Consider the following 27,629-nt stretch of genomic DNA (forward strand, 5'->3'; position numbering starts at 1 on the left):
CCGTATGATGTCCTCTAGAATGATACAAAGTTTGTTGAGGAAGTTCTAAGGATTCATGGTGGGCTGTCGTCACGTCAGTTGTAGCTTGTGTGGCTGCTTCTCTGGCTGGCACCTCAGTAGAGCTGGACTTTCTCCTTGGCCTTCTTGGTGTCTCTCTGGTTAGATGGTCGGGCTCTTTTCTCTGTCCTTTGTTATTCTTGTACTGTAATTTCCTTCCTGGTTTGTAAGCAGGATCAGAGGCCGTGCTGCGCTTTGCTCTTTTCCTAGAGGTAACGGAAGGACTTATGATCCTATTGTGAGTCCTATTGGCCATTTCAGAAGTTAGTCTCTCAGGAGGTCTTGATCTTCTTAGAGTTTGATGTTCAGAAAGTTCAGAAGGGACAGATGCTGTATCCCGGGCATTCTTCAGCAATTCGTCTAGCTGGGCCTGAATCCATTCGGGCCTACATGTCAAAGCCGCGGCCTGAACGCTCTTCAGCAAGGCATCCATACTGCTTGTTCAGTCTTTAAGTCCAGGACAAAGGAATGACACCTTAACATGGGACCTATTTCTTATATGGCCCCTGCCCCCATCTCTCCTCCTGCTCGCCCACCACCACATTCCTTAGGTAAAAACCCCCATCCCTTACTCCTTAACCCTTTCCTGGATCTATCACTGCCTCAGTCATGTACGTTACGTCTATCTGCCTTCACTCTGCTTTACCCTATAATATACCGCTATACACTGAGCAGAACATGCCGTATTACATTACTCTATAATATACCGCTATACACTGAGCAGAACATGCCGTATTACCTTACCCTATAATATACCGCTATACACTGAGCAGAACATGCTGTATTACATTACCCTATAATATACCCCTTTACACTGAGCAGAACATGCTGTATTACATTACCCTATAATATACCGCTATACACTGAGCAGAACATGCTGTATTATATTACCCTATAATATACGCTATACACTGAGCAGAACATGCTGTATTACATTACCCTATAATATACTGCTATACACTGAGCAGAACATGCTGTATTATATTACCCTATAATATACGCTATACACTGAGCAGAGCTTGCTGTATTACCTTACCCTATAATATACCGCTATACACTGAGCAGAACATGCTGTATTATATTACCCTATAATATACCGCTATACACTGAGCAGAACATGCTGTATTATATTACCCTATAATATACCGCTATACACTGAGCAGAACATGCTGTATTACATTACCCTATAATATACCGCTATACACTGAGCAGAACATGCTGTATTACATTACCCTATAATATACCGCTATACACTGAGCAGAACATGCTGTATTATATTACCCTATAATATACCGCTATACACTGAGCAGAACATGCTGTATTACATTACCCTATAATATACCGCTATACACTGAGCAGAACATGCTGTATTACATTACCCTATAATATACCGCTATACACTGAGCAGAGCTTGCTGTATTACATTACCCTATAATATACCGCTATACACTGAGCAGAACATGCTGTATTACATTACCCTATAATATACCGCTATACACTGAGCAGAGCATGCCGTATTAAATTACCCTATAATATACTGCAATACACTGAGCAGAGCTTTCTGTATTACATTACCCTATAATATACCGCTATACACTGAGCAGAGCATGCTGTATTACATTACGCTATAATATACCGCTATACACTGAGCAGAACATGCTGTATTACATTACCCTATAATATACCGCTATACACTGAGCAGAACATGCCATATTATATTACCCTATAATATACTGCAATACACTGAGCAGAACAGACTGTATTACATTACCCTATAATATACCGCTATACACTGAGCAGAACATGCCGTATTATATTACCCTATAATATACCGCTATACACTGACCAGACCATGCTGTATTATATTACCCTATAATATACCGCTATACACTGAGCAGAACATGCTGTATTACATTACCCTATAATATACCGCTATACACTGAGCAGAACATGCTGTATTATATTACCCTATAATATACCGCTATACACTGAGCAGAACAGACTTGTGACGTAGCGACCACCAATGTGGTAAATGGTCGCTATATGTCACAGTGGAGAAGGTACCTGCGATATCTAAACGGAAGAGGTTGCTATGGGACTTGTAGTCCACAAAGGCTTCTTGCTACACATAAGGGTCAGGTTCCCTTTAATAATCCCAGGGTGCTCTGCAGGGCTGAGATTCACAGACCTCCACCTGTGGGTGTGGCCAGCTTGATATAGGAGACTGGCAGTGTGTGTTCTGGAGAGAGTGAGAGCAGAGCCGAGAGCTCTGCATGGAGCATCCTGTGTGGAGGCTGAGCACAGGGCTCCGATATTAAGTCTGAGCCGAGAGCTCTGGATGGAGCAGCCTGTGTGGAGGCTGAGCACAGGGCTCCGATATTAAGTCTGAGCCGAGAGCTCTGCATGGAGCAGCCTGTGCGGAGGCTGAGCACAGGGCTCCGATATTCAGACTGAGGTGAGTGCAGCCAGACCAGGGCTGTAGGGCCGAGCCTCTCCTGGAGGAGACACAGACCCGTGGTCTGCAGAGGACCCTGGGGCCGCGAGGGAACCTCAGCTAGAGGTGTCTGCTACCGGGTGCCAGAGAGTGGGGAAAGTGGTTAAACTTCCGCTATGAACTTGTAATAGAGTCTGCTCTGTAAGCTGCAGAGCAGGAAGCCTGGGAAAGCTCCAGGTCGGCGTGGAGCGATTATAAGTCTTCGGACCCTCCTGGAACAGCCGAACGGGGCATCGTAAGACCGTCTCCTACGGCAAGGGGTGCCTGTGTGACGGGGACCCGTATGGACGGTGCATAACCCGGCTGTGTTCCGGAGGAATTTACATGTACAGCAAGGACAATAAAGCTGTTTGGATCGGACTATTGGAGTCACGGCGTCTTTGTAGTCCTGGGGGATCCCCACCCCGCTACATTATGGTGGAGAATGCGGGCATGCAGCCTGGTTGCTAGGGGCAACGGCATAGGACATATTCCTGTGGATATGGACTGCTTGCTGTGGATCGGCGGGTCCACGAAAATTTTTTGAAGCGGTTTGCGGTGGATCGGCGGGTCCACGAAAATTGTCTGCGCACTCAAGCAGCTGGCGGTGGATCGGCGGGTCCACGAACAGGGACAGCGTGCTCCAGCTGCTGGCGGTGAATCAGTGCGTCTGCAGTGGTGAGAGACCAGTGACTGGAGGTTCCAGGCCAGCCGGAATTGCGAGGCCCTGCTTGGTGAGCAGTGATACACCACAGGCTGGAGACCCTGGTTGTACGGGCGGTACAACCAGGAAAGGTTAGTGATTTCCTAAACCCCCCCCACTGTCTTTGACCACCGGGTATTACCCATTGGAGCGCCCCTCCTGTTCCTCTTCTCGTTGCAGCATGGAGGAGCTCCTGAACCAGCTGCTACAGAGTCAGCAGCACCAACAGCATGTGCCTGGAGGTCCAGCGGCAGCAGTGGGGGCTGAAAGCCAAAAAGAGGGAATGGTCCCTGCGGACATTGTGGAACAGCAGGAGCTGTCAGAGTGTAGCGATGTCGCAGCCAGGAACCAGTTTGAGCGTTCCCTTCGGGGGCCAGTAGGGACACTGGGTGCCCAGGGAGACAAGGGCAAACGGTGTGAACTGGGGGCTAAGGACATTGCATGGAAACCCCAAAAGGGGCGGAGTCCCAAAAAGGGGTGGTTGCCCAAAAGGGAGCAGTGGCCCGGAACAAGGTAGTTACCCAACAGGGGGCGGGACCCCAGAGAGCGCGGGTGACCCACAAGGGGGTGAAGCCTTCAAAATCCGAACAGAGGGACTATAGCAAGGGGCAATGGGATTCGCCTTACCTATGTCCTACCTGCGGTATAGGATATCCATCCGATGTGAGGCCACAGAAGTGCTCCGTGGACTTGAATGGGCTACGTGTGTCTGGTCTGTTAGACCCGGGTAGCCAGTTGACCTTAGTGAGACCCATGTCCGATCTCTATGTTATGGAGGGTAGGAAAATAGAAGGCCGTTGTGTGCATGGGACCACTAAGGAATATCCTCTGGCCAGGATGATGATTTGGTCGGCCAGAGGTGTGGGGCGCCCTGATGTGGGTGTAGCTCCAGATCTGCTATATCCGGTTGTCATAGGACAGGACTTTGAGTTCTTTTGGGACCTCTGGAAGACAGAGGCCGGGACCGATGGCACAGGAATAAGTCGGCTCCCGTCTACGGAAGCCTCTTTTCCGCAAGAGGTTATACAGATTCCCGGTGGGACGTTGAGGTACACTGAGGAGGAGGTACCTCCACGCAAGGACAGTCCTAAGTTGAGGGTGACCAAAGATAATGGGGGACTAGCCCAACTTAGCGACATGACCGTTAAAGTAACCAATGGTAGTGTGACCGTTGAAAACGGGAGAGCTCTAGACAAGGGGTCTGACCCCTGGTTAAGTGGGGACGTGGTAGTCCAGAACACCAGGGGGAGTGACGATGACTCCAGAATAGACACTGACGTTACTAAAGTGACAAATGAGTACAGTGACATACTGATGAGCAAAGAGGGGAAATCCTCCTCCAGTCACCGAAGGCGCAACAGGCGCAGAGGGGCGGAGCTAGCTACAACCTCCGAAAATAAGGACCAGCTAGAGACAGTGTCGTGTATGTCTGCCCACAGTGCGGATTCCCTTCCAGAATCTGAGTGTGCAGAGAAGGTTGAGAAAGGCACGTTGCCGATAGCAACCGCTAATGTAGAGTCGGATAGCAAAGTCCTAGACAGTGTTGGTGAAGTACAAATCCACAAAGGTCCTGGTGAGCGGACCGGTAAGCCACCCAGTGTTGAGGGGCTGAATGTTGACAATGGTGCCAAGGTTCTAAGAAGAACAGAGTACCGTGCTGAAGGGCGTGACACCCCGGTAGAGGGCGATGCTGTAAGTGCCCAAGAGAAGGCCGAGGGTGTCCCTGCAGAGACCCCAGAGGAAGTAGGAGGGAATGCAGTGAAGTCCCAAGACATGGCTGGTGCGGTAAAAGTGGAAAGAGCCTCTGAGGAAGAGGTGAAGATCGGACGTAAGGTCTCCTCAGGAGCTGAGAACCTGACTGACTCAGTGGGTAAGAGCGAGTGCTGGATAGACGTGCCGGAAGACGTAAGAGAAGCCTGTGCCAGTGAGAAGGTGCATGAGAGATTCCAGAAGGCAGTAGGGGCCTATAAAGTGTACTTTGCCGCGGAGACTAATCGGTTGGTGGTGTGCTCTTTTAGTGACGTCACAAAGAAGCGAGTGGCCATCCTGAGTGACATGCACCTCCGGTGTCTTCGTACGAGGTGGCTCATCACTGCCAGGAAGGAGGCAGACGCCAGACGCTTGGCGCAGCTGACCACAGGGTTTCACGAGGTGGTGGTTGTGAAGACAACATTGATCGGGCTGGCATTGAAAGCGCTAAGAAATAACGTTAAGCAAGCCCGGGAGGTTCCAGGGGTTACAGCGGTACACTTCGAAAAAAACAGCGGAACCTTCCGTATCTATGGAAACACTGCAGAAGCGGTGAAGACAGCTCGACGGTTATTGGAGTTTGTTGAAGAGAGCATTCAAGTGCCCAAAGAGATGGTCATGAGGCTTATTGGACGACATGGAAGAGCCATGCAGGAGATGGTTGATAAAACCGGCGTGACGAGAGTAAGAATTGGTATTCATAATGAAGCCAGGATACCCGGTGAAGTCGGCATGGCTCCCGGTGCCATTGCGGGAATGACAGAGTGTGTTGCCGATATGCGAGTCCTCCTAGAATACCGCCTGGGGTACTTGGATGACTTACAACAGTTGAATTTAGAAAAACAGAGAATTGTGAGCCAACTCCGCCAAGTTGGTGTGGGATGGCGACCATATAGGGGCTATGGCCCCGAAGAGGAAGGTAGCCCCCTCGATGAACGGGTTACCTCAGAGGGCGGAAGAAAGCCTGTTGATAAAATGAGCCGGGGTCACAGAGGACCCGGATATTTATCGGGCTGTAGTACGGACTCTGAAGGGTCTCCGTCCTGCGAGACACAATCTGAAGGATTAAATGAAAGGAGGGCTGCAGCGTTAGCCACCGACGCTGACAAGAAAGTACGCTGTCCGAGACCCAGATGAAGATGTCTGGGTAGAAGAGCCCGAGAGAGATCTATGAACGGCTCAGGCGGACGTCATAGTTATGGCATCTCTTCTATCATCTCTCCGCGGAGGCTCCTCGATAGTGCGGCCCTAGTGGTCAGGTTAGCTCAGGGACTGACAGGACGATGGTGCCTCCTAGGGGAGGATCTCCCTCTTGCTCAGACCTTGGGCGACAGCCTTGGTGGGATGGGTCTGGCCGGGGACAGTGTCTGAATAGTGGGTTTCCTGCGCAGGGTTTGGTGACGGACGGTCCGGCGAGACCAGGAGCTCGAGGGGGTCCTGAAGGGCCCTCTTGCCTGTTAGCGCACTGTGGCCCGGATGCCCTGTATCCGGGCCCCTGTAGGGTATCGTGTGTTCAACCCTACAAGTTTGAACAGAGGGGGGGGGATATGTGACGTAGCGACCACCAACGTGGTAAATGGTCGCTATATGTCACAGTGAAGGTATCTGCGATATCTAGACGAAAAAGGTTGCTATGGGACTTGTAGTCCACAAAGGCTTCTTGCTACACATAAGGGTCAGGTTCCCTTTAATAATCCCAAGGTGCTCTGCAGGGCTGAGATTCACAGACCTCCACCTGTGGGTGTGGCTCGAGGAGTTAAAGCAATCCAGTCTCAGAACCTGGGTGGAGTGTGTCTAGGGCAGTCTGGATAGAGACTAGCTCTAGACTTCCAGCGTGTGTGCTGGGAGAGAGTGAGAGCAGAGCCGAGAGCTCTGCATGGAGCAACCTGTGTGGAGGCTGAGCACAGGGCTCCGATATTCAGTCTGAGCCGAGAGCTCTGTATGGAGCATCCTGTGTGGAGGCTGAGCACAGGGCTCCGATATTAAGACTGAGCCGAGAGCTCTGTATGGAGCATCCTGTGTGGAGGCTGAGCACAGGGCTCCGATATTAAGACTGAGCCGAGAGCTCTGTATGGAGCATCCTGTGTGGAGGCTGAGCACAGGGCTCCGATATTAAGTCTGAGCCGAGAGCTCTGCATGGAGCATCCTGTGTGGAGGCTGAGCACAGGGCTCCGATATTAAGTCTGAGCCGAGAGCTCTGGATGGAGCAGCCTGTGTGGAGGCTGAGCACAGGGCTCCGATATTCAGACTGAGCCGAGAGCTCTGTATGGAGCATCCTGTGTGGAGGCTGAGCACAGGGCTCCGATATTAAGACTGAGCCGAGAGCTCTGGATGGAGCAGCCTGTGTGGAGGCTGAGCACAGGGCTCCGATATTCAGACTGAGCCGAGAGCTCTGTATGGAGCATCCTGTGTGGAGGCTGAGCACAGGGCTCCGATATTAAGACTGAGCCGAGAGCTCTGGATGGAGCAGCCTGTGTGGAGGCTGAGCACAGGGCTCCGATATTCAGACTGAGCCGAGAGCTCTGGATGGAGCAGCCTGTGTGGAGGCTGAGCACAGGGCTCCGATATTAAGACTGAGCCGAGAGCTCTGTATGGAGCATCCTGTGTGGAGGCTGAGCACAGGGCTCCGATATTAAGTCTGAGCCGAGAGCTCTGCATGGAGCAACCTGTGTGGAGGCTGAGCACAGGGCTCCGATATTCAGACTGAGGTGAGTGCAGCCAGACGAGGGCTGTAAGGCCGAGCCTCTCCTGGAGGAGACACAGACCCAGGGGTCTGCAGAGGGCCCTGGGGCCGCGAGGTAACCTCAGCTAGAGGTGTCTGCTACCAGGTGCCAGAGAGTAAGGAAAGTGGTTAAACTTCCACTAAGATCTTGTAATAGAGTCTGCTCTGTAAGCTGCAGAGCCGGAAGCCTGGAAAAGCTCCAGGCCGGCGTGGGGCGCTTATAAGTTTGTGGACCCTCCTGGAACAGCCGAACGGGGCATCGTAAGACCGTCTCCTACGGCAAGGGGTGCCTGTGTGACGGGGACCCGTATGGACGGTGCATAACCCGGCTGTGTTCCGGAGGAATTTACATGTACAGCGAGGACAATAAAGCTGTTTGGATCGGACTATTTGAGTCACGGCGTCTTTGTAGTCCTGGGGGACCCCCACCCCGCTACAGACTGTATTATATTACGCTATAATATACCGCTATACACTGAGCAGAACATGCCGTATTACATTACCCTATAATATACCGCTATACACTGAGCAGAGCTTGCTGTATTATATTACGCTATACAGTAATATACCGCTCTATTACACTCCATGGTGTTACTGGAGGAGCATGCTCAGAGGGTCCCTGTTACTCTCACTCTCTATCGGATCAATAATGGCCATCCGCCGTGCTATGCCGCCATTATGGCCGTTCTCAGCTCCTCCTCCGCCGTGCTATGCTGCCACTATGGCCGTTCCCAGCACCTCCTCTGCTGTGCTATGCTGCCACTATGGCCGTTCCCAGCTCCTCCTCTGCCGTGCTATGCTGCCACTATGGCCGTTCCCAGCACCTCCTCCGCCGTGCTATGCTGCCACTATGGCCGTTCCCAGCTCCTCCTCCGCCGTGCTATGCTGCCACTATGGCCGTTCCCAGCTCCTCCTCTGCCGTGCTATGCTGCCACTATGGCCGTTCCCAGCACCTCCTCCGCCGTGCTATGCTGCCATTATGGCCGTTCCCAGCTCCTCCTCTGCCGTGCTATGCTGCCACTATGGCCGTTCCCAGCACCTCCTCCGCCGTGCTATGCTGCCACTATGGCCGTTCCCAGCTCCTCCTCTGCCGTGCTATGCTGCCAGTATGGCCGTTCCCAGCACCTCCTCCGCCGTGCTATACTGCCACTATGGCCGTTCCCAGCTCCTCCTCTGCCGTGCTATGCTGCCACTATGGCCGTTCCCAGCACCTCCTCCCCCGTGCTATGCTGCCACTATGGCCGTTCCCAGCACCTCCTCAGCCGTGCTATGCTGCCACTATGGCCGTTCCCAGCTCCTCCTCCCCCCGTGCTATGCTGCCACTATGGCCGTTCCCAGCACCTCCTCCGCCGTGCTATGCTGCCACTATGGCCGTTCCCAGCACCTCCTCCGCCGTGCTATGCTGCCACTATGGCCGTTCCCAGCTCCTCCTCTGCCGTGCTATGCTGCCACTATGGCCGTTCCCAGCTCCTCCTCTGCCGTGCTATGCTGTCACTATGGCCGTTCCCAGCTCCTCCTCTGCCGTGCTATGCTGCCACTATGGCCGTTCCCAGCACCTCCTCCGCCGTGCTATGCTGCCACTATGGCCGTTCCCAGCTCCTCCTCTGCCGTGCTATGCTGCCACTATGGCCGTTCCCAGCTCCTCCTCTGCCGTGCTATGCTGCCACTATGGCCGTTCCCAGCTCCTCCTCTGCCGTGCTATGCTGCCACTATGGCCGTTCCCAGCACCTCCTCCGCCGTGCTATGCTGCCACTATGGCCGTTCCCAGCACCTCCTCCCCTGTGCTATGCTGCCACTATGGCCGTTCCCAGCACCTCCTCAGCCGTGCTATGCTGCCACTATGGCCGTTCCCAGCTCCTCCTCCCCCGTGCTATGCTGCCACTATGGCCGTTCCCAGCACCTCCTCAGCCGTGCTATGCTGCCACTATGGCCGTTCCCAGCTCCTCCTCTGCCGTGCTATGCTGCCACTATGGCCGTTCCCAGCACCTCCTCCGCTGTGGTATGCTGCCACTATGGCCGTTCCCAGCTCCTCCTCTGCCGTGCTATGCTGACACTATGGCCGTTCACAGCACCTCCTCCGCCGTGCTATGCTGCCACTATGGCCGTTCCCAGCTCCTCCTCTGCCGTGCTATGCTGACACTATGGCCGTTCCCAGCACCTCCTCCGCTGTGCTATGCTGCCACTATGGCCGTTCCCAGCTCCTCCTCCGCCGTGCTATGCTGCCACTATGGCCGTTCCCAGCACCTTCTCCCCTGTGCTATGCTGCCACTATGGCCGTTCCCAGCACCTCCTCTGCCGTGCTATGCTGCCACTATGGCCGTTCCCAGCACCTCCTCTGCCGTGCTATGCTGCCACTATGGCCGTTCCCAGCACCTCCTCTGCCGTGCTATGCTGCCACTATGGCCGTTCCCAGCACCTCCTCCGCCGTGCTATGCTGCCTCTATGGCCGTTCCCAGCACCTTCTCCCCTGTGCTATGCTGCCAATATGGCCGTTCCCAGCACCTCCTCTGCCGTGCTATGCTGCCACTATGGCCGTTCCCAGCACCTCCTCTGCCGTGCTATGCTGCCACTATGGCCGTTCCCAGCACCTCCTCCGCCGTGCTATGCTGCCTCTATGGCCATTCCCAGCACCTCCTCTGCCGTGCTATGCTGCCACTATGGCCGTTCCCAGCACCTCCTCCGCCGTGCTATGCTGCCTCTATGGCCATTCCCAGCACCTCCTCTGCCGTGCTATGCTGCCACTATGGCCGTTCCCAGCACCTCCTCCCCCGTGCTATGCTGCCACTATGGCCGTTCCAGCACCTCCTCCGCTGTGCTATGCTGCCACTATGGCCGTTCCCAGCACCTCCTCCGCCGTGCTATGCTGGCACTATGGCCGTTCCCAGCACCTCCTCCGCTGTGCTATGCTGCCACTATGGCCGTTCCCAGCACCTCCTCCGCTGTACTATGCTGCCACTATGGCCGTTCCCAGCACCTCCTCCCCCGTGCTATGCTGCCACTATGGCCGTTCCCAGCACCTCCTCCGCTGTGCTATGCTGCCACTATGGCCGTTCCCAGCTCCTCCTCCCCCGTGCTATGCTGCCACTATGGCCGTTCCCAGCTCCTCCTCCCCCGTGCTATGCTGCCACTATGGCCGTTCCCAGCTCCTCCTCTGCCGTGCTATGCTGCCACTATGGCCGTTCCCAGCTCCTCCTCCCCCGTGCTATGCTGCCACTATGGCCGTTCCCAGCTCCTCCTCCGCCGTGCTATGCTGCCACTATGGCCGTTCCCAGCACCTCCTCCCCCGTGCTATGCTGCCACTATGGCCGTTCCCAGCACCTCCTCCGCTGTGCTATGCTGCCACTATGGCCGTTCCCAGCTCCTCCTCCCCCGTGCTATGCTGCCACTATGGCCGTTCCCAGCACCTCCTCCCCCGTGCTATGCTGCCACTATGGCCGTTCCCAGCACCTCCTCCGCTGTGCTATGCTGCCACTATGGCCGTTCCCAGCTCCTCCTCCCCCGTGCTATGCTGCCACTATGGCCGTTCCCAGCACCTCCTCCCCCGTGCTATGCTGCCACTATGGCCGTTCCCAGCACCTCCTCCGCTGTGCTATGCTGCCACTATGGCCGTTCCCAGCTCCTCCTCCCCCGTGCTATGCTGCCACTATGGCCGTTCCCAGCACCTCCTCCGCCGTGCTATGCTGCCACTATGGCCGTTCCCAGCACCTCCTCCGCCGTGCTATGCTGCCACTATGGCCGTTCCCAGCAGCTCTGGGGTCTCACCTGCTCGGCTCACCGTCCTCCTCAGCAGGCTGGTGATGAGGACCCTGTGCGGCAGCGGAGGGGAGTCCCACACCGAGCACTGGGGGGCAGTACGTGGCCCGTGGCGGGTCTGGTACTGATTGTAGATGTCAGCGCAGGTTCCTGTGGAGGAGAACGTGGCAGATAAATGTCAGCAATGCATAGACGCGGACTGGAGAGAAACCGCCCAGAAGGGGAAGACGAGCTTCCTACACATGGTATAGGGCGGTACTACACATGGTATAGGGCGGTACTACACATGGTATAGGGCGGTACTACACATGGCATAGGGCGGTACTACACATGGTATAGGGCGGTACTACACATGGTATAGGGCGGTACTACACATGATATAGGGCGGTACTACACATGGCATAGGGCGGCACTACACATGGCATAGGGCGGTACTACACATGGTATAGGGCGGTACTACACATGATATAGGGCGGTACTACACATGGCATAGGGCGGTACTACACATGGCATAGGGCGGCACTACACATGGCATAGGGCGGCACTACACATGGCATAGGGCGGTACTACACATGGCATGGGGCGGCACTACACATGGCATAGGGTGGTACTACACATCTGCTTTATAACAGAACATCTCTCAAGACTGCACACATTTGTAATAATTGCTGTAGAGCAGACTGCCTCTTTCTCTGGCATAGTCCTGTATTATCTGGGGTGCAGTGCACCGATTTCTCCTTGAAGAGATTCTTGTATGTTTTGCTGCTTTGTATAATACATGTGGCACGGACTTGTATTATCTGCTGTACAGTAGACTGCCTCCCCACATGGCACAGACTTGTATTATCTGCTGTACAGTAGACTGCCTCCCCACATGGCACAGACTTGTATTATCTGCTGTACAGTAGACTGCCTCCACGTGTGGCACAGACTTGTATTATCTGCTGTACAGTAGACTGCCTCCACGTGTGACACACACTTGTATTATCTGCTGTACAGTAGACTGCCTCCCCACGTGGCACGGACTTGTATTATCTGCTGTACAGTAGACTGCCTCCACGTGTGGCACAGACTTGTATTATCTGCTGTACAGTAGACTGCCTCCCCACGTGGCACAGACTTGTATTATCTGTTGTACAGTAGACTGCCTCCCCATGTGACACACACTTGTATTATCTGCTGTACAGTAGACTGCCTCCCCACGTGGCACAGACTTGTATTATCTGCTGTACAGTAGACTGCCTCCCCACGTGGCACAGACTTGTATTATCTGCTGTACAGTAGACTGCCTCCCCACGTGGCACGGACTTGTATTATCTGCTGTACAGTAGACTGCCTCCACGTGTGGCACAGACTTGTTTAACTAACCAATGATAGCCCAGTATTAGTCAGAGCTGTGACTGTACCTGTCATTCTCTGCTGAGATAGAAAGTTCCAGAACCTCCGGGCACTTTCCTCCCTGAAGTCCTGGCAGGTCTGGAGCCACTGGGGGAGCTGGAGACTGCGGAGCCTGCGAGGAGGGGGCGACTGAGGAGGAACAGAGAGATATCAGCGCAGGGTGCGGAGACCCTCAATGCTACGTCTACCGGGACGAGACCCCAAAACCTGGCGGTCACAGAGCATCGGGGGCTTCTGAGCCAGAGGGGAGCGCACGGCGCCACGTCTGGACCTCAGCGGTGGGGTGTGAGGGATGGAGTTACCCGGTGGAGCGGCACAATGCGGCGCCGGTAGTAGGTGCTCGGCCCGTAGAATCCGCTCAGCCCCGGAACGTACTTGGAGCCGCCCAGATAGAAATTCCCATCCACGTCCGAGAGCAAAACTGCATCCGAGAATCTGGAGGGGACGGAAGAAGGCAGGAAAGAGTTAATCTGTCCCATACTCCAGTCACCTCCAGAGCTGCATTCACCTGTTCTCAGGCAGCAGTGCATCGTGGGAATTCAGCTGTCAGATATCCAGTTAGAACTCAGCAGTGATCAGCAACCAGCTGAACTATGAATGCAGCTCTGGAAGTGACTGGAACCTAAAGGATTTCTACGGAGAGCGGCCGTTACCTGAACGTGGTCTCATCAACTGTGTCTCCACATACGATGGTCAGATTCCCCTAGAGAGGACAAACACATCAGTATCACCCTCATCATCATCACCACAAGACTACCACCCTCATCACCACATCAGACACCATGTAACAGCAGAATAGTGAGTGCAGCTCTGGAGGTGACTGGAGAATAAGACACAATATAACAGCAGAATAGTGACTGCAGCTCTGGAGGTGACTGGAGAATAAGACACAATGTAACAGCAGAATAGTGAGTGCAGCTCTGGAGGTGACTGGAGAATAAGACACAATATAACAGCAGAATAGTGACTGCACCTCTGGAGGTGACTGGAGAATAAGACACAATGTAACAGCATAATAGTGAGTGCAGCTCTGGAGGTGACTGGAGAATAAGACACAATGTAACAGCATAATAGTGAGTGCAGCTCTGGAGGTGACAGGAGGATAAGACACGATGTAACAGGAGAATATAGAGTGCAGCTCTGGAGGTGACAGGAGGATAAGACACAATGTAACAGCATAATAGTGAGTGCAGCTCTGGAGGTGACAGGAGGATAAGATACGATGTAACAGGAGAATATAGAGTGCAGCTCTGGAGGTGAGTGGAAGATAAGACAATATAACAGCAGAATAGTGACTGCAGCACTGGAGGTGACTGGAGAAGACATATTATAGTAGAATAGAGAGTGAAGCTCTGGAGGTGACTGGAGGATAAGACATAATATAGCAGAATAGAGAGTGCAGCTCTGGAGGGGACTGCAGGATAAGACATAATATAGCAGAATAGTGAGTGCAGCTCTGGAGGTGACTGGAGGATAAGACATAATATAGCAGAATAGTGAGTGCAGCTCTGGAGGTGACTGGAGGAGAAGACATAATATAGCAGAATAGAGAGTGCAGCTCTGGAGGTGACTGCAGGATAAGACATAATATAGCAGAATAGTGAGTGCAGCTCTGGAGGTGACTGCAGGATAAGACATAATATGTCAGAATAGAGAGTGCAGCTCTGGTGGTGACTGCAGGATAAGACATAATATAGCAGAATAGTGAGTGCAGATCTGGAGGTGACTGCCGGATAAGACATAATATAGCAGAATAGTGAGTGCAGCTCTGGAGGTGACTGGAGGATAAGACATAATCTAGCAGAATAGAGAGTGCAGCTCTGGATGTAGTTACACACGGCACACACAGTATATATGATATGTCCCACCAGTGCGGTATGCAGGGTCAGCTGGATGTGGCACCACTGCTCGGGGGGCACGGGTCTGTGGCTGATGAAGGCCTGCGGCTCCCGGGAGATGAGCTCCACCTGCACGTGGAGATGACCTGGGAAGACACACACATGGAGGCTGATGACACGCACTGCGAGTGGGGCCCTACGTCACCGGTGTCTGCAGCCAGCAGGTTGTACAGAGACACAGAGAGACTGGAAGAGTCACAGAAAGGCAGAGAAGTGGCCACTCAGCTTAGTGTGTCACAGAGTGTCACCAGCAGGTTGTACAGAGACACAGAGAGACTAGAAGAGTCACACAAAGGCAGAGAAGTGGCCACTCAGCTTAGTGTGTCACAGAGTGTCACCAGCAGGTTGTACAGAGACACAGAGAGACTGGAAGAGTCACAGAAAGGCAGAGAAGTGGCCACTCAGCTTAGTGTGTCACAGAGTGTCACCAGCAGGTTGTACAGAGACACAGAGAGACTGGAAGAGTCACACAAAGGCAGAGAAGTGGCCACTCAGCTTAGTGTGTCACAGAGTGTCACCAGCAGGTTGTACAGAGACACAGAGAGACTAGAAGAGTCACACAAAGGCAGAGAAGTGGCCACTCAGCTTAGTGTGTCACAGAGTGTCACCAGCAGGTTGTACAGAGACACAGAGAGACTGGAAGAGTCACACAAAGGCAGAGAAGTGGCCACTCAGCTTAGTGTGTCACAGAGTGTCACCAGCAGGTTGTACAGAGACACAGAGAGACTAGAAGAGTCACACAAAGGCAGAGAAGTGGCCACTCAGCTTAGTGTGTCACAGAGTGTCACCAGCAGGTTGTACAGAGACACAGAGAGACTAGAAGAGTCACACAAAGGCAGAGAAGTGGCCACTCAGCTTAGTGTGTCACAGAGTGTCACCAGCAGGTTGTACAGAGACACAGAGAGACTGGAAGAGTCACACAAAGGCAGAGAAGTGGAAATCCTCTGTCACATCCCACACTGATGACCTCTTCATGGTGAACACTGCCCTTTAGAACTGGATTATAACTGCCACACAACTCCAGGCACATTTAAAGGAGGTGAAAGGCAACAAGTGTCATGTCTGACCATTCAAAACCATTTACATCAGCGTGGTCTGTGTGTTCTATGACCTGCAACATACCTGACCACACCACCAGGCACAGGCGTCATCTCCATACCTGACCACACCACCAGGCACAGGCGTCATCTCCATACCTGACCACACCACCAGGCACAGGCGTCATCTCCATACCTGACCACACCACCAGGCACAGGCGTCATCTCCATACCTGACCACACCACCAGGCACAGGCGTCATCTCCATACCTGACCACACCACCAGGCACAGGCGTCATCTCCATACATGACCACACCACCAGGCACAGGCGTCATCTCATTACCTGACCACACCACCAGGCACAGCGTCATCTCCATACATGACCACACCACCAGGCACAGGCATCATCTCCATACCTGACCACACCACCAGGCACAGGCGTCATCTCCATACCTGACCACACCACCAGGCACAGGCGTCATCTCCATACCTGACCACACCACCAGGCACAGGCGTCATCTCCATACCTGACCACACCACCAGGCACAGCGTCATCTCCATACCTGACCACACCACCAGGCACAGGCGTCATCTCCATACATGACCACACCACCAGGCACAGGCGTCATCTCCATACCTGACCACACCACCAGGCACAGGCGTCATCTCCATACCTGACCACACCACCAGGCACAGGCGTCATCTCATTACCTGACCACACCACCAGGCACAGGCGTCATCTCCATACCTGACCACACCACCAGGCACAGGCATCATCTCCATACCTGACCACACCACCAGGCACAGGCGTCATCTCCATACCTGACCACACCACCAGGCACAGGCGTCATCTCATTACCTGACCACACCACCAGGCACAGGCGTCATCTCATTACCTGACCACACCACCAGGCACAGGCGTCATCTCCATACATGACCACACCACCAGGCACAGGCGTCATCTCCATACCTGACCACACCACCAGGCACAGGCGTCATCTCCATACCTGACCACACCACCAGGCACAGGCGTCATCTCATTACCTGACCACACCACCAGGCACAGGCGTCATCTCCATACCTGACCACACCACCAGGCACAGGCGTCATCTCCATACATGACCACACCACCAGGCACAGGCGTCATCTCCATACCTGACCACACCACCAGGCACAGGCGTCATCTCCATACCTGACCACACCACCAGGCACAGGCGTCATCTCCATACCTGACCACACCACCAGGCACAGGCGTCATCTCCATACCTGACCACACCACCAGGCACAGGCGTCATCTCCATACCTGACCACACCACCAGGCACAGGCGTCATCTCCATACCTGACCACACCACCAGGCACAGGCGTCATCTCCATACCTGACCACACCACCAGGCACAGGCGTCATCTCCATACCTGACCACACCACCAGGCACAGGCGTCATCTCCATACCTGACCACACCACCAGGCACAGGCGTCATCTCCATACCTGACCACACCACCAGGCACAGGCGTCATCTCCATACCTGACCACACCACCAGGCACAGGCGTCATCTCCATACCTGACCACACCACCAGGCACAGGCGTCATCTCCATACCTGACCACACCACCAGGCACAGGCGTCATCTCCATACCTGACCACACCACCAGGCACAGGCGTCATCTCCATACCTGACCACACCACCAGGCACAGGCGTCATCTCCATACATGACCACACCACCAGGCACAGGCGTCATCTCATTACCTGACCACACCACCAGGCACAGGCGTCATCTCCATACATGACCACACCACCAGGCACAGGCATCATCTCCATACCTGACCACACCACCAGGCACAGGCGTCATCTCCATACCTGACCACACCACCAGGCACAGGCGTCATCTCCATACCTGACCACACCACCAGGCACAGGCGTCATCTCCATACCTGACCACACCACCAGGCACAGGCGTCATCTCCATACCTGACCACACCACCAGGCACAGGCGTCATCTCCATACATGACCACACCACCAGGCACAGGCGTCATCTCCATACCTGACCACACCACCAGGCACAGGCGTCATCTCCATACCTGACCACACCACCAGGCACAGGCGTCATCTCATTACCTGACCACACCACCAGGCACAGGCGTCATCTCCATACCTGACCACACCACCAGGCACAGGCATCATCTCCATACCTGACCACACCACCAGGCACAGGCGTCATCTCCATACCTGACCACACCACCAGGCACAGGCGTCATCTCATTACCTGACCACACCACCAGGCACAGGCGTCATCTCATTACCTGACCACACCACCAGGCACAGGCGTCATCTCCATACATGACCACACCACCAGGCACAGGCGTCATCTCCATACCTGACCACACCACCAGGCACAGGCGTCATCTCCATACCTGACCACACCACCAGGCACAGGCGTCATCTCATTACCTGACCACACCACCAGGCACAGGCGTCATCTCCATACCTGACCACACCACCAGGCACAGGCGTCATCTCCATACATGACCACACCACCAGGCACAGGCGTCATCTCCATACCTGACCACACCACCAGGCACAGGCGTCATCTCCATACCTGACCACACCACCAGGCACAGGCGTCATCTCCATACCTGACCACACCACCAGGCACAGGCGTCATCTCCATACCTGACCACACCACCAGGCACAGGCGTCATCTCCATACCTGACCACACCACCAGGCACAGGCGTCATCTCCATACATGACCACACCACCAGGCACAGGCGTCATCTCATTACCTGACCACACCACCAGGCACAGGCGTCATCTCCATACATGACCACACCACCAGGCACAGGCATCATCTCCATACCTGACCACACCACCAGGCACAGGCGTCATCTCCATACCTGACCACACCACCAGGCACAGGCGTCATCTCCATACCTGACCACACCACCAGGCACAGGCGTCATCTCCATACCTGACCACACCACCAGGCACAGGCGTCATCTCCATACCTGACCACACCACCAGGCACAGGCGTCATCTCCATACATGACCACACCACCAGGCACAGGCGTCATCTCCATACCTGACCACACCACCAGGCACAGGCGTCATCTCCATACCTGACCACACCACCAGGCACAGGCGTCATCTCATTACCTGACCACACCACCAGGCACAGGCGTCATCTCCATACCTGACCACACCACCAGGCACAGGCATCATCTCCATACCTGACCACACCACCAGGCACAGGCGTCATCTCCATACCTGACCACACCACCAGGCACAGGCGTCATCTCATTACCTGACCACACCACCAGGCACAGGCGTCATCTCATTACCTGACCACACCACCAGGCACAGGCGTCATCTCCATACATGACCACACCACCAGGCACAGGCGTCATCTCCATACCTGACCACACCACCAGGCACAGGCGTCATCTCATTACCTGACCACACCACCAGGCACAGGCGTCATCTCCATACCTGACCACACCACCAGGCACAGGCGTCATCTCCATACATGACCACACCACCAGGCACAGGCGTCATCTCCATACCTGACCACACCACCAGGCACAGGCGTCATCTCCAAACCTGACCACACCACCAGGCACAGGCGTCATCTCCATACCTGACCACACCACCAGGCACAGGCGTCATCTCCATACCTGACCACACCACCAGGCACAGGCGTCATCTCATTACCTGACCACACCACCAGGCACAGGCGTCATCTCATTACCTGACCACACCACCAGGCACAGGCGTCATCTCCATACATGACCACACCACCAGGCACAGGCGTCATCTCCATACCTGACCACACCACCAGGCACAGGCGTCATCTCCATACCTGACCACACCACCAGGCACAGGCGTCATCTCCATACATGACCACACCACCAGGCACAGGCGTCATCTCCATACCTGACCACACCACCAGGCACAGGCGTCATCTCCATACCTGACCACACCACCAGGCACAGGCGTCATCTCATTACCTGACCACACCACCAGGCACAGGCGTCATCTCCATACCTGACCACACCACCAGGCACAGGCATCATCTCCATACCTGACCACACCATCAGGCACAGGCGTCATCTCCATACCTGACCACACCACCAGGCACAGGCGTCATCTCCATACCTGACCACACCACCAGGCACAGGCGTCATCTCATTACCTGACCACACCACCAGGCACAGGCGTCATCTCCATACCTGACCACACCACCAGGCACAGGCATCATCTCCATACCTGACCACACCACCAGGCACAGGCGTCATCTCCATACCTGACCACACCACCAGGCACAGGCTTCATCTCCATACCTGACCTGATTAGGAGCACACGCTGCAGGCACACTGGTCTGATCAGGAGCACACGCTGCAGGCACACTGGTCTGATCAGGAGCGCACGCTGCAGGCACACCGGTCTGATCAGGAGCACACGCTGCAGGTACACTGGTCTGATCAGGAGCACACACTGCTGGTACACCGGTCTGATCAGGAGCACACGCTGCAGGCACACTGGTCTGATCAGGAGCACACGCTGCAGGCACACTGGTCTGATCAGGAGCACACGCTGCAGGCACACTGGTCTGATCAGGAGCACACGCTGCAGGCACACTGGTCTGATCAGGAGCGCACACTGCTGGTACACCGGTCTGATCAGGAGCACACGCTGCAGGGACACTGGTCTGATCAGGAGCACACGCTGCAGGCACACCGGTCTGATCAGGAGCGCACGCTGCAGGTACACTGGTCTGATCAGGAGCATGCTGCAGGTACACTGGTCTGATCAGGAGCACACGCTGCAGGCACACCGGTCTGATCAGGAGCGCACGCTGCAGGTACACTGGTCTGATCAGGAGCACACGCTGCAGGTACACTGGTCTGATCAGGAGCACACGCTGCAGGTACACTGGTCTGATCAGGAGCACACGCTGCAGGCACACCGGTCTGATCAGGAGCGCACGCTGCAGGTACACTGGTCTGATCAGGAGCACACGCTGCAGGCACACTGGTCTGATCAGGAGCACACACTGCAGGTACACCGGTCTGATCAGGAGCACACGCTGCAGGCACACTGGTCTGATCAGGAGCACACGCTGCAGGCACACTGGTCTGATCAGGAGCACACGCTGCAGGTACACCGGTCTGATCAGGAGCACACGCTGCAGGCACACCGGTCTGATCAGGAGCGCACGCTGCAGGCACACCGGTCTGATCAGGAGCACGCTGCAGGTACACTGGTCTGATCAGGAGTACACGCTGCAGGCACACCGGTCTGATCAGGAGCACACACTGCAGGCACACCGGTCTGATCAGGAGAACACGCTACAGGTACACCGGTCTGATCACGAGCACACACTGCAGGCACACCGGTCTGATCAGGAGCACACGCTGCAGGCACACCAGTCTGATCAGGAGCACACGCTGCAGGCACACCGGTCTGATTAGGAGCACACGCTGCAGGTACACCGGTCTCATCAGGAGCACGCGCTGCAGGTACACCGGTCTCATCAGGAACACATGCTGCAGGCACACCGGTCTGATCAGGAGCGCACACTGCAGGCACACCGGTCTGATCAGGAGCACACGCTGCAGGTACACTGGTCTGATCAGGAGCACACACTGCAGGTACACCGGTCTGATCAGGAGCACACGCTGCAGGTACACTACCCCCCCCATCCCCCACACTGCCCCTCACGTTACCTGTGTCTGTCATCAGCACTGCAGGGGTTATGTATTCATGTTTATTATCCAGATGATAGAAAACTCCGCAGAAATTGGACATACACCATTGTGTGACGTAGACCCAGAATCGGAACGTACATCTGTGGAGAGTAGAGACATCAGGTGAGATAATATACCGTACTACTCCATACTACACCTCCTGAAATGCCATGCAGCAGCGCTCAGAGGGTTCACAGCTCCCCAATTCCAAGCAACAGCTTAAAATATTTGTGTACAGCTTTGGCTGGATCTAGAGTAATATTCAATGTACTGGCATCTCACTTTATAACATTGCCACCACCAAAAAACTAAAGGACCATAACTCCTGATGGCTTGTGCTGCCGTAGTCAGGGTTCCTCTGTTGCTTCGGTTTGGGGGTGTGCACTGCTCTACGCTCTATGCTCCATGTATTATGCATAAATCTCCCCCATCTTGTGGTTTCTTACTGAGGAGACGCTGAGTGTCGCTGCCTCTGCGCTTCCAGCACGCGGTCTCTGTGTGGCTTTAGCGCTCGAACGACTCCGTAGCTTCCCCCAGTGCTGGCAAACAAAAAGGAAAGGAGCTGGAAGACCTCTGCAGAGAGAAGACATCAAAGACAAGGTAAGTACGACCTCTAAACCAGAAGACACCAAACACAAGGTGAGGACGACCTCAACAGAGAGAAGACACCAAACACAAGGTGACGAGAACCTCCACAGAGAGAAGACACCAAACATATGCTGAAAATGACCTCCACAGAGAGAAGACACCAAACCCAAGGTGGGGACAACCTCACCAGAGAAGACACCAAACAAAAAGTGAGGACAAGCTCTACAGAGAGAAGACACCAAACATATGCTGAAAATGACCTCCACAGAGAGAAGACACTAAACACAAGGTGGGGACAACCTCCACAGAGAGAAGACACCATACAAAAAGTGAGGACAAGCTCTACAGAGAGAAGACACCAAACATATGCTGAAAATGACCTCCACAGAGAGAAGACACCAACACAAGGTGGGGACAACCTCCACAGAGAGAAGACACCAAACAAAAAATGAGGACAAGCTCTACAGAGAGAAGACACCAATCATATGCTGAAGGCGAACTCCACATAGAGAAGACACCAACACAAGGTGAGGACGACCTCCACAGAGAGAAGACACCAAACATTAGCTGAAGGCAAACTCCACATAGAGAAGACACTAGGTGAGGACGACCTCCACATAGAGAAGACACCAAACAAAAAGTGAGGACAAGCTCTACAGAGAGAAGACACCAAACATATGCTGAAAATGACCCCACAGAGAGAAGACACTAAACACAAGGTGAGGACAACCTCCACAGAGAAGACACCAAACAAAAAGTGAGGACAAGCTCTAAAGAGAGAAGACACCAAACATATGCTGAAAATGACCCCACAGAGAGAAGACACCAAACACAAGGTGAGGACAACCTCCACAGAGAGAAGACACCAAACACAAGGTGAGGACAACCTCCACAGAGAGAAGACACAAAACATATGCTGAAAACGACCCCACAGAGAGAAGACACCAAACACAAGGTGAGAGTGTGGGGCATATCAGTAATATTGAGCTGGATGCACCCTGACTGCTGAGCCCGGTCTGAAGGGGTTAATTCTTCCTTCCCATGCCCGAACCGTCCGCCCCCTTGTCCGTGTCCAATCCCAGTGTTTTCTCCTCCTCCAGTTTCCCATATAAAATCCCCCTTATTTCCTGGTTCGGTCTCTCTTCATCCGTGAGACCTGGAAGCTGCTGTGCTGCTGGTACCCCAGGCACAGCAGCCTCTGGTGAGAGATGGCCGACGCGCTTGCTGCAGCGATTAGGGACAGGATCGGGAGGGAAGGGGACGCATGGCTTACCTCCATCCTAGCTGAGATGCGTCCCCTCCCTCCTGAGGCTCGGGCGGTTAACTCCGGCGGCAGGCGGTCCGCTCGGCGTACACGCCCGCCGGAGCGCCTGAGTCCTTCAGTGCTGACGTCACGGGGCATGCGCACTCGTGCGCGCGCCTCGCGACAAGCTCTGCCCACTTCCTCCCAGCTTCCGACCGCGGCTGCCGCACGCCAAGTCTGTCCCTCCAGTAACGCGGACCCGCGGTCGGCAGCAGTTAACCCCTGCCACCCTGAACCACCACTATTCCACTTGCCACCAACTATGGGAGGACATCACAGCTGCAGCTCCTCATCCATAGAGGAGACTGCAGATGCCGAACCCACAGTGCCACCTCCCCCTCCCACCCAGCCTTCACAAACAGCACAAGCAAATATTGTTCAAAGCCAACCTGCTTTATGTGCTGGGGCAGTAATAAGCCCTTCAGCACACATTAACCCCCAGATGCTGGTCTTGCCACCCATGATGCAGGGATCTGCGGGTGCGCAGCCAGCTGTGTCTGCCCACCCCCCATCTGATCTGTTCCCACTAGTCCACACTTCACAGGCCCCCATGATTCCTCTAGAACAGATGAATGCTGAAGCTCTGGCCTGCGGTCGTAGCCGCCGCGGCCGCCGTCACTGCTCAGCAACACATTCGTCTGCGTCATCTCACACCCCTGATCGATACGAGCGCCCTTCTAGGTCGCGTGGAACACATAGCCATTCCCGCCGTTCCAGGTCCTCTCGGAGGAGCCTCCGCTCTCGCTCATCGAGGTGGCGCTCTCCTTCCGCCTCATCAGATTCTTCAGACGCCTCCGTCGTGCCTCATGGGCATCATCGCCGACGTCACCATCACCCGCGGAGGGAGTCGGGTCCTCCCACAGCGCGTTCGCAGCCCGTGGAATTCGTTGATCCACCACTGGAGCCTTATGTCGCCCCTATTCAAGATGCTGGTGAGTACCACTACTCTGGGGCATGGGTGGATAGTGCGGGTATGCCAGCAGCCCTTAAAGCACTTTTGGCAAATTTGCAGCCTGCGGCGGGGGGAAAAATACTAGTTAGCCCTTCATTTAATGCTCAAATTTCAAACTAACCTGACCCACACCCCCCCCCTCCTCCCCCCCCCCCCTCCACGAGCGGATATTCACAGAGACGCTTTTTTCTGTGGCGTTACCCCTTTGGGATCCCACTTGGGCGAGGAGACTGTCCAAAAAATATGGGCCAATGACTATATTGATATATGGTCCTTGGTTTCCACCGATCAACATACAGTTGATAAAGAGCGGCGATCGGCGGATCGTCCTTTTGAAAGGAGGCCAAAAGTAGCCAGGTCTATTAACAACTGGCTGCAAGCATTTTGTGTTATGGGACGCGTAATGGGTCAGAAGCACCCCGAGCGCTGTTCCGAGTTGTTCATTTATCTCGACACCATATACAATTCTTACAAAATCGCACGGGGGATCTGCCTGGTGGCGTTACGACGAAGATTTTCGTCGTCGTTTAGCCGTCCAACCCCAGCTAGGCTGGGGGGTAAAAGCCGCGGACACATGGCTGCGACTGATGCTGGCCCAGAAGGCTTATCAGCCCTTTCATTCAGCGGCCTCTAGCACTACCGCCGGCTCCGGCTCAGTGGCCGTTCGTAGACCCGGCACATGCTGGTCATTCAATGAAGGCCACTGTCGTTTCTTTGGCCTCTGTAAATTCAAGCATGAGTGCTCCGCCTGCGGTGGACCTCATACCGCAGCCAAGTGTACCCGTCCATCCGCAAAATTGCCTGCAAAAACATCCAGCACGCCGGATAAGGACGCCAGTGAGCGTCCTCGCGATGGGGCCGTGGCTCGACCAGTATCCCAATAAAGAGGCGGCGGCCCAGCTGTGTTTCGGTTTTACTTTCGGTTTTATCATCCCTTTTAACTTTCGTAGGGACCCCTCGTTTGCTCAGAACCTAAAATCGGCTACTGAATTTCATCATGTGTTACTACAGAAGTTGGAAAGTGAATTGTCAGAAGGCAGGATTCGAGGCCCATTTTCTTCACCCCCCTTTTTCAACTTGAGGGTTTCTCCTTTGGGTGTTGTTCCCAAAAAGGAACCGGGCAAATTTCGCCTGATTCAGCATTTGTCCTACCCCAAAGGATCATCAGTGAATGATGGCATATCTGAAGCGGATGCCACCGTGACTTACGTGTCTTTTGATAGAGCGGTTTCGCTAGTTCGACAGGCCGGAAGGGGCGCGCTGTTGGCAAAATCTGACATTGAGTCGGCCTTTCGCCTCCTCCCCGTTCACCCCGACTGTCACCATTTACTGGGCTGGTTTGTTGATGGCTCTTATTATTACGACACGTGCCTGCCCATGGGCTTTTCGATTTCCTGCTATTATTTTGAACTTTTCAGTTCATTTTTGGAGTGGGTGGTGAGATGGGAGTCTGGCTCCCATTCCATCACTCACTACTTGGATGATTTTCTTTTTGTAGGACCAGGTGATTCCTCACAATGTCAATTTTTGTTGGATAATTTCTGCCGGCTCATGGCAAAATTTGGCGTTCCCTTATCACAAGGAAAAACAGTTGGTCCGGTTTCAACACTATCCTTCTTGGGGATTGAAATCGATTCTGAAGCCATGTTTTTTCGCCTCCCATCTGACAAAGTTTCTGCATTGCTCTCATTGCTCAAGGGTTTTTGTTCAGTTCGTAGCGTTACTTTACGCCAAATGCAATCTTTACTGGGCCTTCTGGTGTTTGCATGCCGTGTCATGCCTATGGGACGTATTTTTTCTCATCGCCTGGCCCTCGCCACCAGGGGTGTCAGGCCCCCCCCCCACCGGATTCGGATCTCGGCACCGCTGCGCGCTGATTTGATTGTTTGGCCTGAGTTTATCTCTCAGTACAACGGTCATACATGCTTTCAGGAGGAGGAAATAACCAATGAGGAGCTATCCCTTTTCTCTGATGCCTCTGGGTCACTTGGTTTTGGAGTGATTTTTGATGACCAGTGGTGTGCTGAACGATGGCCAGATTCCTGGCATGCCTTAGGCTGGGTTTCCAACTTAACCTTGCTTGAGCTTTTTCCCATAGTGGCGGCTGTCGCTATTTGGGGAACTGTTCTACGGAATAAGCGCATTTTGTTTTGGACTGACAATATGAGTGTAGTTCATGCAATTAAACATTTGTCTTCCTCGTCTACCCCGGTCATAAAATTACTCAGGTCATTAGTCCTTAGATGTTTGGAACTTAACATCTGGTTTCGTGCCCGTCATGTCCCTGGTTTTCGCAATTCCGCTGCTGATGCCCTTTCTCGTTTTCATTTACAGAAATTCCGAGAGCTTTGCCCTCGCGCTCAGCTGGACGGCTTACCGTGCCCTGCCCTGTCAGTATGTGGAACCTCCTTCTCAGCAACTGATTCCGTTGGTGAGAGCTTCCGTGGCTCCTGCGACGTGGCAAGCTTATGGTAAGGCATGGTCGGAATGGCTGAATTTTTCGGAGCACCCCCCGATTGACAGTTCAGAACCTGCCCGTTTGGCAGCTATAGTTCGGTATTTGATCCATTTTGCGTGATTCTGGTTTTTCTGGGTCCATGGCCCGGAATCGTTTAACTGGCATCGCCTTCCATTTCAAGCTTCGCGGCTGGTCGGACGTCACAAAATCTTTTATTATCAGTCGGGCCGTTCGTGGTTGGTGTCGGTTGACCCCACGCCGGGAGCATAGACGGCCTATTTCTTTTGCACTGTTGGCTCGCCTCATTGGGGCCGTCCATAATTTTTGCTCATCCCCTTTTGAATCCGCTCTTTTCGCGGTTTCCTTTGGATTGGCCTTTTTTGGCGCTTTGCGAATTGGTGAGCTTTTGTCCTTTTCGAAGCACCGTCCCGGTGGCCTCCGGCACAATGATGTTACAGTTTGCAATGGGGGTTTGCGTATTCGCATCCGTAAGTCCAAAACGGACCCGTCTGGCAGGGGCTCTTGGATCCCCTTATTCTCTATCCCTGGCCCTGTCTGCCCCATTGTTTTGGTAAACAACTATTTAGCTGTGCGTCGCTCTGGTGTGTCCTTCTTATCTCACGAGGATGGTTCACCACTCACAAAGTTCCAGTTTTTGGCCCTCTTTCGTAAATGCCTGCGATCGTTTGGCTTGACTCCTACTGAATTTGGTACACACTCCTTTCGCATAGGTGCTGCTACCGAGGCCGCAAGAGCTGGTTTGTCCAATTCTGAGATTCAGCGCATTGGTAGA

General features: G+C 54.2%; 1 protein-coding gene across 1 annotated transcript in view; it reads right to left on the reverse strand.

The window, feature by feature from the left end:
• Positions 1-27,629, reverse strand: part of LOC142290097 (protein sel-1 homolog 3-like) — a 172,029-nt gene that overhangs the window by 98,447 nt on the left and 45,953 nt on the right. Inside the window, exons 4-10 of the mRNA XM_075334031.1 lie at positions 21,982-22,108; positions 21,515-21,636; positions 14,724-14,839; positions 13,509-13,558; positions 13,158-13,290; positions 12,864-12,984; positions 11,467-11,607 (exon numbers count right to left, since the gene is read on the reverse strand). Of these exons, the coding sequence (XP_075190146.1) occupies positions 11,467-11,607; positions 12,864-12,984; positions 13,158-13,290; positions 13,509-13,558; positions 14,724-14,839; positions 21,515-21,636; positions 21,982-22,108 (810 nt within the window). The remainder of the gene's footprint in view (positions 1-11,466; positions 11,608-12,863; positions 12,985-13,157; positions 13,291-13,508; positions 13,559-14,723; positions 14,840-21,514; positions 21,637-21,981; positions 22,109-27,629) is intronic.

Source organism: Anomaloglossus baeobatrachus, chromosome 2 (assembly GCF_048569485.1).
Source record: "Anomaloglossus baeobatrachus isolate aAnoBae1 chromosome 2, aAnoBae1.hap1, whole genome shotgun sequence".
NCBI lineage: Eukaryota > Metazoa > Chordata > Amphibia > Anura > Aromobatidae > Anomaloglossus > Anomaloglossus baeobatrachus.